The 14,538-nt window shown below is 36.8% G+C and overlaps 1 protein-coding gene across 3 annotated transcripts in view; it reads left to right on the forward strand.

Annotated features, from left to right (window-relative positions):
* Positions 1 to 14,014, forward strand: part of UBE2W (ubiquitin-conjugating enzyme E2W (putative)) — an 87,520-nt gene extending 73,506 nt beyond the window's left edge. For 2 of the 3 annotated variants that reach the window (XM_011981999.1, XM_011981997.1), the window contains one exon: positions 611 to 4,112. In XM_011981999.1, coding sequence (XP_011837389.1) covers positions 611 to 624 — 14 coding nt within the window. In that variant the 3' untranslated portion in view covers positions 625 to 4,112. Of the gene's footprint in view, positions 1 to 610; positions 4,113 to 13,582 lie in introns of those variants that run through there. The other variant, XM_011981998.1, reaches the window with a different exon arrangement.
* Positions 14,015 to 14,538: the final 524 nt, after the last annotated feature.

Consider the following 14,538-nt stretch of genomic DNA (forward strand, 5'->3'; position numbering starts at 1 on the left):
TTGGCCAGGCTGGTCTCAAACTCCTGACCTCAAGTGATCTGCCTGCCTTGGCCTCCCAAAGTGCTGGGATTACAGGTGTGAGCCACCATGTCCAGCCTGAAAGCTTATTTTCTAAAGGGAAATTAATCTTAACTGTTTATTGATTTGGAGATTGTATCTCATTGGTAAAGAAAGGTTACTTCCTTCACAGTCTAAAGACAAGTTGTGTATTATTCTGTGTTAAATAGCATGGCACTGTTGATCAGGAGTTTACGTCCTATCTCATTACAATGTGAACTTGTTGCCCATAAAATAATTCTCTTAAGATTAATACATCCTGAATATGTACTAACATGTCATATCAGTTTATTATTTTAAATAGAATGTACTAATAACATATCATTTTAAGGTTTGTGGGAACTATTTCTCTGAAAGAATAAAACTTAATTTGTTTATCACTGTATAATTGAACACAGATTACACTTTGTATTCACAGGTTTGGGGGAGGCAGATCAGACATGTAAACTGTGTACTTCTTGCTAATTGAAATTATTTCTACATTAAACAAACTTGTAGAATTTACTTATACATGCTTGACTTTTTAATTATCTTTTTTCTCCTTTTCTTAAAGATGATACTTGTTGATGCCACTGTTATCATCCTCCTAGCAGAAGATAGTCCTACTGAGAAAATGAGCACTTTGATCATTCAGTCTTTGAACTTTAACCTTTGACTGGAAGTGACCTATAGGCAATGAAGACTACTTCCTTTTACTGCATTTTTACTTGTGTGCATTCTGGGCGCATGTTGATCGCTGGTTCAGTCCAGGCAACTGACATGCTTTTATTAGTCATACAGTATTAATGCAGGTGTCAGGAAACGTCAAATATAATTCCATTTTTTATTTTTATTTTTTTAAGCTTTTGGAAAAGCTCCAGGTCCTTATGTATTGTGCAATAACAATGACTTCCTTGGCGGTTTTGGTACGTTCATTGCCGGCAATGGACGTTGTAACAGGAAAAGTTTTCATTAACTCCTGCCACTCAATGATTAATGCATGATAGGGCCTATGAAATGAACTTGTCGGTTATAGTGGGAATATAAATAAAGTGAGGGATCCAACATTACTTTAAAAGTCACCCCAACTGTTTATATTTGGATTCTATGCACTGTGATCCTAAGGTTAACAGCATGAATTAACATGCGCCTTTAAAGGACTGTAATGAAAGATCATTGCGTATTTATTGAATTGTTTATATCTACTGTCAAGTTGTTTTGACATGGAAGATTTTCAAGTAACATTGGCAGAGAGGTACAGTATGTTATCCCTATGGTGAAAATAAATTCATTTGTTGTATATAGTTCCTCAATCTCTGAAGTAAAGGTATGAGTAATATAGGGTATGAATGGTTTAATCAAGGCTTTATTTTGGAAGTAAGAAAAATGGCAGTGATGATTAAATTGCTGCAGTCCATAATTTGGGCTTGTTATTTGTACATTAAAGATTTTTTCCAAGTAGGTTACACTCTGTTCACTTCCTGCTAGCCATCAGCATGAGCCCTACTGCCTAAACACTATTTCATTTATTTATGTTTGGAAAACCCGTAAACATTTTTGTTTGCAATCTTGTTTCTTTTATTATAAGTCAAGTTTGAATGTTACAGTACTTTTATTGAAAAACTTTTGTTAAGTTTTTTCTTGTAAATTTTCTTTACTTGTAAGTATCATCTTGTCCTTTAATCCTGTACCCTAAAATAAGAAATACATTTTTGACAGAGGCTTAATGTTTTAACAAAAGAGTGTGGACATTTTTATTTTAAAATTTAGGCAAAAATCGCTGTCAAATGGTTGCTTATTTGTCTCACACAGCCATATAGTTTTTCCTGGAGGGTTTTGTTTTGTTGTTGTTGAAAAGACTTTGCTTACAGTTAGATAAAATTTTCTACAGAAAAAAAATCGTTGAAAGGTCCAATTCTCAGTACCATGTGAGTTAATGATACTGCAACTAAGTTCTTTTTAAGAAGTGATTAATGTATTTTATAAATTACCTTTTCACATATGCAAAATCTGTTTCTACTACAGTGTTATTTTTACTAATGCCTTATTGTTGCACTCTTTTTGAAATATCCTGCAGTGAATATATGAATCAATTTGGGCTTAAAACTAAAAGCCAGTTGGCTGAAAGGTTTGAAATATGTACCCCAGTAAAACCATTCAATCAATAATTGGTAAATATTTTAAAATTGTTTTTAATCTGTATAGATGACATTTTGTAGCTTTGTACATGTTGTTAATTAAGGGCATATAATTTTACACTCTAAAAGTATAATTGCTGAACTCAGGGGTGGGTAGACTTCAAAAATATGTCTGCTATAGAAATAACTTGAAAAAAAAATTAAAACCATGGCCAGCCACCAAATTGTGGACACTGTTTATATACCGCTAGTTAACAATTACCACTTTTAAAAAATTATAAACATTTTTGTTCTGTCTTGACTAGATAAATATAAATTCTCACAGTGATCTCTGTCAGTTTTATTAGTTGACCTGTTTAACCAAGACAGAAAGTCTTTGAATTACTCAGAGTTTTAAACTGCTTTTAATATGAAAATTGCAGCTGTAAATTATGTATTTTCATATTTTACATAACTGCTCTACACTACCGTTTGACTTGATCTTTTTCTGGGGGTTGGGGAGAAATCTCTCTCCATATTGCTGGTTCTCTTACTAAAATGCTTTTATAAAGAAATGACTGGTGACATTTATTCACCAAAGGAATTAATATACTGGGTCAAAGATTAACAATGCTATACTATAGAGTAATAGGTCATATATAGCCTCAATTGAGTTTTTTATAACAATATTTTAACATACCTCTCTCTCTACATATAAATACCATAAAATAAAATGAAACAGAGGAAAGTAGAAGAAAATGAAATAATTTCGGTACATCTTACGGTTTAAAGAGAAGAAAATAAGGTGAAATATCCTAAAATATAGGAGCACAAACATTTAAAATTCATAATCAGGTTAACAACACTCTCTTGAAATTTAGGAATCATTGAAAACTCCTTGCACTTAAATTTAATTTATGTGTTAGTTACATTATTAAAAGTCGTAGGACATTTATCTGAGTCATTGCTCTACAGAGCAATTAATGAATGGCTTGTAATAATAAAAAGAATATTTCTCTGTAATGCATTGTTGAAAGACAACCAGAATATCAAGAAAATGTATATAGGGATATGCTACTTGCCCCCTCCCTGCATTTCCTCGTGGGGCACTATTTGCTACATAGGCCTACAGAATTAGACTTTCATACTTAGAAGATAATGTACACTTTTCTTTTTTTATTTATTTATTTATTTATTTTTAAGCCATTCTTCTGGTTTGCCAAATTCTGTTAAGACAGTAATACATTTGCTTCCTTATTTATGCATGCTTAGATCATGAACATGGTGCCCTTCCTTTTTTTTTTTTTTTTTTTTTTTTGGTCAAGTAGGGATTAATGCCATAGGTTTTAAAGAGAAGGATTCTTTTCAGTTTTTAAGAGAATTTTTATAAAATACATTTTATGGTTGTTCTCTTAAGGAATTAATATTCACTTCTGAAGCACTTACTTGTAATATATAATTTATCATGTTAGCCAGCAGGGAAATAAAGCATTTTTAATCCCCAGAAGAAAGTGCTGGAAATAGCATCTATATAGTCAACAGTTCACCTGGAGAAAGATCTTAATCCTTGTTGTTTTGACTAGGAATATCAATATTTGGTATAAAGTAACTAGAATAGTTTACTACTTTTTCCCTTATGAAATTTTAAATATATGCATTAGATTCCTGTGGTGGATAGTAATTTCTTCAGATTCTAAAACAGGTGTCTAGTGACTGCTTAATTGTTTCCAAGTTGCGTCAAAGATGAATTGGTAAATAATGGAAATGAGTAGTGATATGAAAATGGTTATGTAACTACATATTACTTGTTTCTGGTAATCAAGTCTTATTTTTTAAAAGCCTATTGTTTTTCAGAATTGAGATATTTAAACCTTGTTATAACTTCTTCCTAAAGATAGAAGAGAAGAGGAGGTACTGTGTGTTCAAAAATTTTTTTAAATAAAGAATTCAGTGTCACTAGTTCTAAGCCTTTATGGTGACTGCTGCTTATATTTCTTGATCTCATGTTCATTAATTTTTTTGTACATATCTTAGCTGAATGCTTAAAATTTGCAATTGTTTGTAATTGTGTATGTACATTGCTTTTCAATAAGAACTGAAGCTTAATCATATTATTTTCTGAGAATTCATTATCAAAATCAGCTACTATACTGTTCTGTGTTACAGTAATGCCCTTACTGCCTGTGCATGATTGAGGTCTGTGAAGAAGGTGTCTTAAATCTGCACCAACTGGCCCCAATCCTCTTTGCAGTCTTTTCTAAATTTTTAAAAATCTGTCCTTTCTTTTTCTTCCTATTTTTCTGTCTCTTCCCACAGATGTTCAGTGTATCAGTCTTCCAGTTTCCTTTTCTCACTTCTAATTTATTCTCTTTTTTTTTCCTGAAGTTAGGGAATCTACAGAAGGAAGATTATTAAAACTATGCCATGAAGTTTTGAAAAATGTAAAATGGCTCTCCTACCTACAAATAAAATACATGGAATTTCTGATACTAATTTCAGTTTGTCAGTAGATGGCTAAATTTGTTGAATAATTGACTGCTTGGCAAATGAGCTGTTAGCTGTAATTAGTTCTTCACTAGTAATATTAAGGAAATTTTGTTATTTTTGGATGAGGACTCTCCCAAAGCCAAATTATTGCCCAAGCAAATTATTTATTTTTCCATTTAAATTTCTAAGTCATTTTGAGATGTGGAATGATTATTATTTTTATTTTTTATTTATTTATTTATTTATTTTTGAGATGGAGTCTTGTTCTGTCACCTGGGCTTTAGTGCAGTGGCACAATCTGGCTCATTTCAACCTCCGCCTCCTGGGTCTAAGCGTTTCTCCTGCCTCGGCCTCCTGAGTAGCTGGGATTACAGGCATGCACTGCCACACCTGACTAATTTTTGTATTTTTAGTAGAGACAAGGTTTCACTATGTTGGCCAGGCTGGTGTCGAACTCCTGACTTCAAGCTGATCTGCCCACCTCAGCCTCCCAAAGTGTTGTGATTACAGGCATGACCTACTGCACCCAGCCTGGAATCATTTTTTAAAAATAATTTGTGGGAAACTTGCTTTCTCAACATAAATTGTGTGGGGGTTGTTTTTGTTTTTTGAGACAAGTTCTTTCTCTGTTGCCCAGGCTGGAGTGTGCAGTGGAACAATCATTGCAGCCTTGACCTTCTTGGCTCAAGCAATCCTCCTGCCTCCCGAGTAGCTGAGTCTACAGGTGTGTGCCACCATGCCTGAATGGATATGCAGGTTTTTTTTTTTTTTTTTCTGTTTTTTGTTTTTTCTTTAAGACACAAGGTCTCACCGTGTTGCCCAGGCTGATCTTCAATTCCTGGGCTCAGGCGTTCCTCCTGCCTCAGCCTCCCAAAGTGCTGGGATTACAGGTGCAAGCCACCATGCCTCATCTGTTTGCTGATTTAAGTCAGGTTTATGTGCATTATTATCTTTAGAGGCACGTAGAATCTAGACATATACTTGAAACTTGGCTCTCTATCCTGAAAGTTGAAGTTAGAGTTCTTTGATCCTGGTGAGATGTTAATTGTAATTTTAATTTTCACATGTTAATATTGTGACTTGTATTTTGTGATGAGTCTCTAAAATGATTAAATGACTATTTTTTTTATGAAAAATTTTTTGTTAATAAAATATCAGGGTATTTTGAGTATGTGGAAGGAATGCCTGAATAGAAGCGGATCTATCTTAACATACCTCAATAACTCCAGTTTTAATATGGTGAGTGAGGAGTTGACTGGGAAAAGGAGAGATCCAGTTCTTGTTCTAGTCCTTGGCACATACACTTTCTGGGTTTTGAGAAAAGGATGGTCCTACCACAGTTCTAAGTTGTTTTCTCAAAGGCAAAAACATGATTTCGAAATGACATCACTTGTCAGATTTTCTGGTATGTGGAAAGATTGAATAATCCTGCATCTTTTGAAGCCTGAAACATACAATTTAAAGCCTGAAATCTACCATAAGGAACTTGGTAAATTTTGTCAGATACCATGAAAATGCACCTCTTCATAGTTAACCACAGATTGTATATGTAAAGGCAAATTGGTGGTCAGGCTCAAGGTAAAATAATTATTTGAATGGATTATTGGGTTGATTAGTAGCCAAAAACTAAATGCATGTTCAGGTCAAAAGGAATTTGTTCATTTTAGTTGGTACCATTTTCCTTTTATTATTCAGAACTACAGATTGTACATTTTATTAATAGGAATGAAAGCTCATGCTTACGGATTTGAGTAGGGTGGATGTATATATTTTATAAATTCAAGTTGCAAAATATGTAAAGTCACTACTTTTTAAATAGAATGTAAATGTTAAAACAGACAAATCTATGTTATATATTTTTTAATACATGTATCAGACTTGTTAGTTGAATGCAGATTACTTTGTGTGCTTTATGGAATTTCATAACTTTTAATAATAAAGCAGTTGTCACTGGATTTTTTTCTGTAGACTTGAATACTAAATGGGATAGATACCAGACCTCTTTTTGGTTTATGATGTAAAACTTTATTTGTACAGTAGTTTCTCTTCACAAAAGACTGAATTTTAAAGGATTATAGAAACAGGAGCATGTCCATTTCCAAAATGAGTGCAACAGAATGAAGATAGTCACTCAAACCATCTATTTAACACATCATCTTTATGTAATATGTAGCTAGTTTTAGTGTTTATGTTTTAATAAGTCCCAATTAAAGACTGAGCGTTTTCAGAGAAGATGGAAATGGAGACCCGGGCACTTGTTTAGAGTTATCGTGAGTCCGATGTTTCTGAACTTCAAGTTGTACAATTAAGGACATACTGTAAGAACTTCTGGATGCTTTCTGGAGTATACAAACAGATCAACTAATGACTTAAATGAGTGACTCTTGAAGCTGCAAGAAGAGGAAGGAAATAACCACAAGAAGGGGCTATCTCAGCGTCTGTTATTTCTGACAGGAAGAATTAAATATGCTCTGCTGGTAATTTCTAAGTGTTCTTTTCTACAGGGGATCTGCTTGCCTCAGGAGCACCTTAGTCCTCATTGAGGCAGCCATTCTGCCATAAAAATGATCATGTCTCAAACTGTTCCTGCCGTCCTACACAACTATGTTAGTAGATGGTTAGATAAATATATGAACCATCTTCTTTTGTACTTTGATGGTGCCCTTTTCCTTTATTATAATCCTTAAAGTAATTTCTACTTTCCATAGTAGGATTTGACTTTTCTCCACTACTTTAAGCTACTCTGGATAAGTGATTCTGTTTATGTCCTCCCTATATTTCTCACTGATTTTCACACTAACATAACACATAACAAAGTTAAACATAAGCTAAATTGAAGGATCAAGTGACACAGCTAAGAGTTTTGTGTACTTGGATAATAAAGCTCAAAGCCACAGTGGTTATCTGTCCTGTTGGGAGCCCCTTTCAACCAGTTTTTTAGTTGCCTGTGAGATTTATTTTTAATGTTTGCCTGCGTGATGCAGAATACATAAGTGGGAATCCCTACACCCTTTACAGTTAAGTGGATTATGGAAATAATAAGGAAAGTTTATCCCAAGATAGGAAATATCTTCTCATGTGTGTACCTGGCCTTCAGGGACTTAATGTGGGTGAATATATATCATCAGACAAGATCCTAATATAGATGGCTGTATCCTGCAGATAGCCAATTCAACATTAAAATTTTATGTCTCCATGTTCACCCCAATGAAAACATATTTCTTTTATCCTGCTATAATTTAATGACATTCCCATCCAACCTAGTTAACCAAGCAGTGATACTCAGTAGTCCTCTCCTTGCATTTTTCAAGTCCTGTCGAGTGTAACCTTAAAATGTCTCTGAGACTTCTACTTTCTCTCCAGTCTCGTTACCATTAGGGCCTTTTACTACCTGGCCTTGGCGTCCCTAGGCTGCTCTTCAGCCATCCACAAACGTCGTTTCATAAGCAGTAGCAATGCAACCCTCCACTGTCCTCTGCTAATGTTCTTCCCTGTTGCTAGAATGTTCATGATCTGCGTTTCTACCTGAAAGGTCTAGTTCAAAGGTAGCTGAAAGGTGGTCATCCATGTCCGTCCTTCTCTCCCTACCAGTCATCTATCCTGAACTTTTTAACAGTAGGGACAGTGTGGCAATTGTGTTTGTGTCCCCAGCACATAGCACACAGTACCTAGTATACAGTACCTGTAGCACATAGGCATTTAATAAGTGTGTATTGAATTAACTTGGTTATACTTGTATTTTTATCCTAGCTTTCTCAAAGAAACTTAGGTGGTAGCTATTTTGAAACGTACATCAAGAACCACCACCTGAGTAAAATGTTATAGCAGAACCCTGCTCTTTCTATCCCAGAGAGTTTGAGAAAATTACTTTTAAATAAATCATTAATCATTCCTCATTGGTTTTGGCTTCTTTTTTATAGGTGTTTCTCATATCTTTATCTCAGGCAAATTGCTTGTCACAAATTAATTGTTTTAAACTAAATACATCTCAGGAACCATAAAATCATGAAGGTAAACCTGACATAAAGTTAAAAACCAACATTAAGCAGATAATTATTGTGTACCTTTCATGTGCCAAGAAGGATGGCAGATAAAGTATATATCTTCAAAGGGCTTATGTGATAAGGGGGATAATAAATAGAAAAGCATATCATAAAATGTTACAAGCCTTAAGAGGTGCAGATAGTTTCTGATTATCAGAAACATGTCTGCCAAAAGTACTGTAACGCATAAAGATAAGACAGGCCAGGCACAGTGGCTCACGCCTGTAATCCCAGCACTTTGGGCGAGTGGATCGCAAGGTCAGGAGCTTGAGACTAGCCTGGCCAACATGGTGAAACCCCGTCTCTACTAAAAATACAAAAATTAATGGCGTCTGTAATCCCAGCTACTTGGGAGACTGAGGCAGGAGAATAGCTTGAATCCGGGAGGCAGAGGTTGCAGTGAATTAAGATCACACCATTGCACTCCAGTCTGGGACAGCGAGACTCCATCTCCAAAAAAAAAAAAAGACACAGGGGACTCCAAAAGGGAGTGAGGGATAGGTGCCAGGGTTGGAAAAACTACCCATTGAGTACTGTGTTAGCTATTTGGGCAATGGGTTCAATAGAGCCCAAACCCCCAGCATTAGGCAGTAGATCTGTGTAATCAACCTGCACATGTACCCTCTGAATTTGTTTTCTTTAATACCGTCATGGGCTAGGCATGGTGGCTCACACATGTAATCCCAGCACTTTGGGAGGTCAAGGCAGGTGGGTCATTGAGGCCAGGAGGTCGAGACAAGCCTGGCCAACATGGAGAAACCCCATCTTTACTAAAAATACAAAAAAAGCTGGGCATGGTGTCACATACCTGTAATCCCACTGTTTGGGAGGCTTAGGCACAAGAATCACTTGAACCTGGGAGGCAGAAGTTTCAGTGAGCTGAGACCATGCACTGCACTCCAGCCTGGGTGACAGAGCGAAACTCTATTTCAAAAAAATAAAAATACTGTCATGATCTGAAAAATGTAAACTTTGTAGATGAGTTTCAGGAAAGAACAGAGTTCCCAAGTACAAAATGCTAGGACAGGAGAGGAATTTGCATGAAGATCAGTACAAAGGACTGTGTGACTAATTGAGGGTGAGCAGGGTATTTGGGATGATGTAGGTCCTTGTGAGTCAGGGTAAGACTGAAGTTATTTGGTCCTTCAGTTTCCACTAGCTGAGAGATGAGCCCAGCAACTAAGAGTTACTTTTGTCCTCCGGGAATTTATCAATTGGGAAGAAATAGTTATGAAACTAAGCCACTGTGTGTGCAATATCACAAGGATAGTTGCCCAGGATATGCCTAAAACAAGGAGCCTGCACTACTACCCCAGCATCCCACCCACCAAGAAATAATTTAAAGCTAGACCCAATGAGTCTGCTTCATAGTAAAGATCAGCTAAGTAAACCAGCCGTGATTCGGATTTGCACCCACTCTAGGGTGGTTCAGGGAATGTCAAGCCTTGGACTTGGATTAAGATGTGGTCCCTGACTGGCAGTGTCCTCAGGAGATGACATGCGGAAGCAAATGAAAATCCTCTCTGGAGGAAGATACTTTCTTCCTAGGACATAAAGTTATCACATTCTAGGAAATAAGACACCATGATAAACAACCAGCAGAAACAATATAAACAGATCTAGAAAGCATTAGAGGAGTTTGACATGATCTGATAGGGTTTGCTGATCTGCCTGGCATAACTTGGGATCTTCTGAAGAATGAGAACCTATCTTGTTTGTCTTTATACTCATTTAAATATTGAGTGCCTACTGAGTCTCAAGGAACTATGATCAAGCAGGGAAGGCAGACAGGTAATTGAAATACAGTTTGACACTTGGTGTCCTGGGGTAATCACAGAGTGCTGGGTGAGCATCAAGGCAGGAAAAATCAACACAGGGAGTCCAAGAAAGAATTCAGGGAATGTGATGAAATGCAGGATGAGTATTTGCCAGGTAAAGGTGGGAGAGTGAAGATGAGGGCATGTATAAGCACACACTGCAAAGGCCCAGGTATGAGAAAGAACAGTGTGGTGGGAGCATTGAATTAGAATGGTAAAAAACCATGTTATGGCCAGGTGAAGTGGCTCATGCCTGTAATCCCAACACTTTGGGAGGCCAAGGCAAGCGGATCACCTGATGTCAGGAGTTTGAGACCAGCCTAGCCAACAGGGTGAAACTCGTCTCTACTAAAACACAAAAATTAACCAGGCCGGTGGCACGTGCCTGTAATCCCAGCTACTCGGGAGGCTGAAGCAGGAGAATCGCTTGAACCAGGAGACAAAGGTTGCAGTGAGCCGAGATCGCACCACTGCACTCCAGCCTGGACAACAGAGCAAGCCTCCATCTCAAAAACAAAAATCATGTTATAAAGTTTTGACTTAATATTGTGGGCAAAGGGACTGGTGGAATGAGATTTGCACTTTGGAAAAATTACCTTGGCCTTGGCTGTAGTCTGGAGAATGGATTGGAAGAGTCACAAAGCTGGGAATGTGGGGATGGGAGCAGAACCCAAGAGGCTTTTTCAGTAATCCAGACAAAGGATGATGGCTTGAATTGATTATAATATGAACTATTGGAATAAAGACAGACATAATGGAACAGAATAGAGAGTCCAGAAATACGGCCAACTGATTTTCAAAAAAAGATGCCAAGGCACTTCTGGGTGAAACAACAGTCCATCCAGCTAAAGGCATTAGAACATTTGGACAGCCATATGCAAAAAACAAAAATCTTACCTAACACTATATACAGAATTAACCCAAAATGAATCATAGACCTAAATTGAGAGCAAAAACAATAAAACTTCAAAAAGGAGAAAATCTGAGGTCTTGGATTTGACAAAGATTTCTTAACTATGACACAAACTCTAAAAGAATGAGTTGGACTCATCAAAATGTAAAACGGGTTCTTCAAAAGACAAACTATAAAAACAAGACAATATCTTTGCAAATTATGTTGATATATCTGATAAAGGATCTATTTATAATTTTTTAAGAACTTAAAATTCAGTAACAAAACCCAATGAAGTAATGGACAATTTTGTTTTTTTACACGAACTGATATGTAACGAAAGAGAACATAGGAATGGCAAACACGTGGAGCACTGCTCAACACCCTTAGTCCTTAGCAAAATACAAATAAAAACAACGATAAAAACGACGAGATCCCACTGCACACCAACTGCATTGACCATACCAAGTTTTGGCAAGGATGTGGAGCAATGGAAACTCTCCTACACTGCAGGTGGGAGTTTAGAATTGTAAAACCACTTTGGAAAATAATTTGGCAGTTTCTTTAAAAGTTATGCACATACCTACTATACAAATCAGCCATTTCACACCTAGCTATTTGCCCAAGAGAAAACATATGTCCACAAAGGGCCTCGTACACTAATGTTTATATGAAACAGAAAACATTTTATGTTTTATGTAATCCGCCCAAACTAGAAACATCCCAAATGCCCATCAATAGGTGAACAGATCAGCAACTCTCCATACAAGGGAATAATTCAGCAATAAAATAGGAACAAACTATTGATACATGTAATGAAGTTGATGAATCCTGATAAATCTTGGTTATGCTGAGTGAATATAGCCACGCCAAAAAGCATACATCCTGTATGGCTTTATTTACATAAAATTCTAGAAAACGCATCCTTAGTTACAGTGACAGAATTCGATAAATGTTCGCATAGGGAAATGGGACGGCGGGAAGGGGAGATTACAAAGGGGAAGAAACAAACTTTTGGGAATGATACATATGTTCATTATCTTGATTGTCTTGGTTTCACAGATGTATATGTCAAATTCATCAAATTATACACTGTATTTGTAGATTATTGTACATTATACTTCAATTTAAAAGAAAAAAATTGGCTAGGCACGGTGGCTGATGCCTGTAATCCCAGCACTTTGGGAGGCCAAGGCAGGCAGATCACGAGGGCAAGAGATCGAGACCATCCTGGCCAACATGGTGAAACACCGTCTCTACTAAAAATACAAAAAAAATTAGCCTGGCCTAGTGGCACATGCCTGTAGTTCCAGCTACTCAGGAGGCTGAGGCAGAAGAATCACTTGAACCCAGGAGGGGGAGGTTGCAGTGAGCCGAGATCATGTCACTGTACTCCAGCCTGGCAACAGAGCAAGAGTCTGTCTTTAAAAAAAAAAAAATTAGAAGGCTTTTAGTAATAAAGACAGGATGATGATGGCTTGAAATAGGGTGTGAGAAAATGGACAAATTCAGCCATAATCAAATTGCCCAAATTCACACACTTTAAATGTGATGGAGCTAGAATTTAAAACCTCAGTCTAGCCTGGGCAACATGGTGAAACTCCACGTCTGCAAAAATATAAAAATTAGCTAGGCATGGTGGTGTGCACCTGTGGTCCCAACTACTTGGGAGGCTGGGATGGGAAGATCACTGCACTCCAGCCTGGATGACAGAGCGAGACAGTTTAAAAATCAATCAATCAAACAAACAAACAAACAAAACCCAAACCTGAGTCTGACAAATTCCAAAATCCATGCTCAAAGTCAGTACATTTATACTTGAGATAACCACTATGTTGAGGGTGATAGTTTTCACCAAAGAACAAAGTGAAGAAGCAGGTTTGGGAGAAAAAGAGGTGTGCTTACATTCCCCCATTGTACTGAGTATGGTAGCTTATACAGTCAATTAGTAAGTGGAGATGGGAGCTGAAGTTTTTAGGCAGCAATGATATTGAAATATTTAGTGTGATGATTTTACTCAGTTTGTGGGTTAATTGCCCATTAACTAATTGCTGGAAAATAATTTAATACTTTTTTTTTGAAACCAAAAAGAGACTTGGGAGACGGAGGTTGCATTGTGCCACTGCACTCCAACCTGGAGAAAGAGTGACATCCTGTCTCAAAAAAATAAATAAATAATTTTTTTTTCAGAACTGAAATCTACCTTCATACTATCTATTACAGATTGAATCGTGTCCTCCAATAAGATGTGTTGAAGTCTTAACTCCCAGTACCTCAAATTGTGACCCTATTTGGAAATAGAGTCATTGCAGATGTCATTAGTTGAGGTGAGGTCATACCGAAGTAGAGTGTGGCCTTAATCCAATAGAATTGGTGTCCTAAGAATTGGAGAAGAGACTCACGCACACAGTGGAGAAGACCATGTAGTCGACCACGTAGTCATGGAGTCATGTATCAACAAGCCAGTGAATGCCAGGGATTGCTGGGAACATCAGAGGCTGGAAGAAGCAGGGAAAGGTTCTTCCCTGGAGCTGTGGGAGAGAACGTGATTCTGCTGATACCTTGATCATGGATTTCCAGCCTCCAGAAATGTGAAACAATAAATGTTTGGTTTCTTTTAAGCCATCCAGTTTCAATTACTTTGTTACAGCAGCCCTAACAAACACACACGCACTAGCTCTTTTTTCTAGTTCTGTCTTCTGGAGACACGGAATAAGTCCTGGTTTCTTTTCCAGATATTTGCAGGTGTTTTGAGAACATATTTCAAGAACATATTTCATGACACAGTGAGGAAAACATCTCCTTTACTGGTTTTTAGTGAGATACGTTTTCAAATCCTTGCATTATTCTTTTGTAGGGTCAAGATTTTCAAAGATGCTTTAAAGTGTAGTAACCAGAACTGATCTTACCACTTCAAACAGTGTAAGATACAAAAGAGAATAGAACTTGCTCTGTGGTTTAGGGCAAGGATTTTCAAGCTGTTTCTCAGAGCTCTAGGAGTTTCTTGCAGTTACTTCAGGGGCACATGTGACTGTATTTCGTATTGATATTCTATAGATGTTTGCATTAGGAGAAAGTGTTTGCTGTTGAAAACAAGCTTGAAAAACATTTTTTTTTCTTTTCTTTCTTTCTTTTTTTTTTTTTTT

The sequence above is a fragment of the Mandrillus leucophaeus genome, unplaced genomic scaffold, assembly GCF_000951045.1.
Source record: "Mandrillus leucophaeus isolate KB7577 unplaced genomic scaffold, Mleu.le_1.0 Scaffold233, whole genome shotgun sequence".
In the NCBI taxonomy this organism is placed as follows: Eukaryota; Metazoa; Chordata; class Mammalia; order Primates; family Cercopithecidae; genus Mandrillus; species Mandrillus leucophaeus.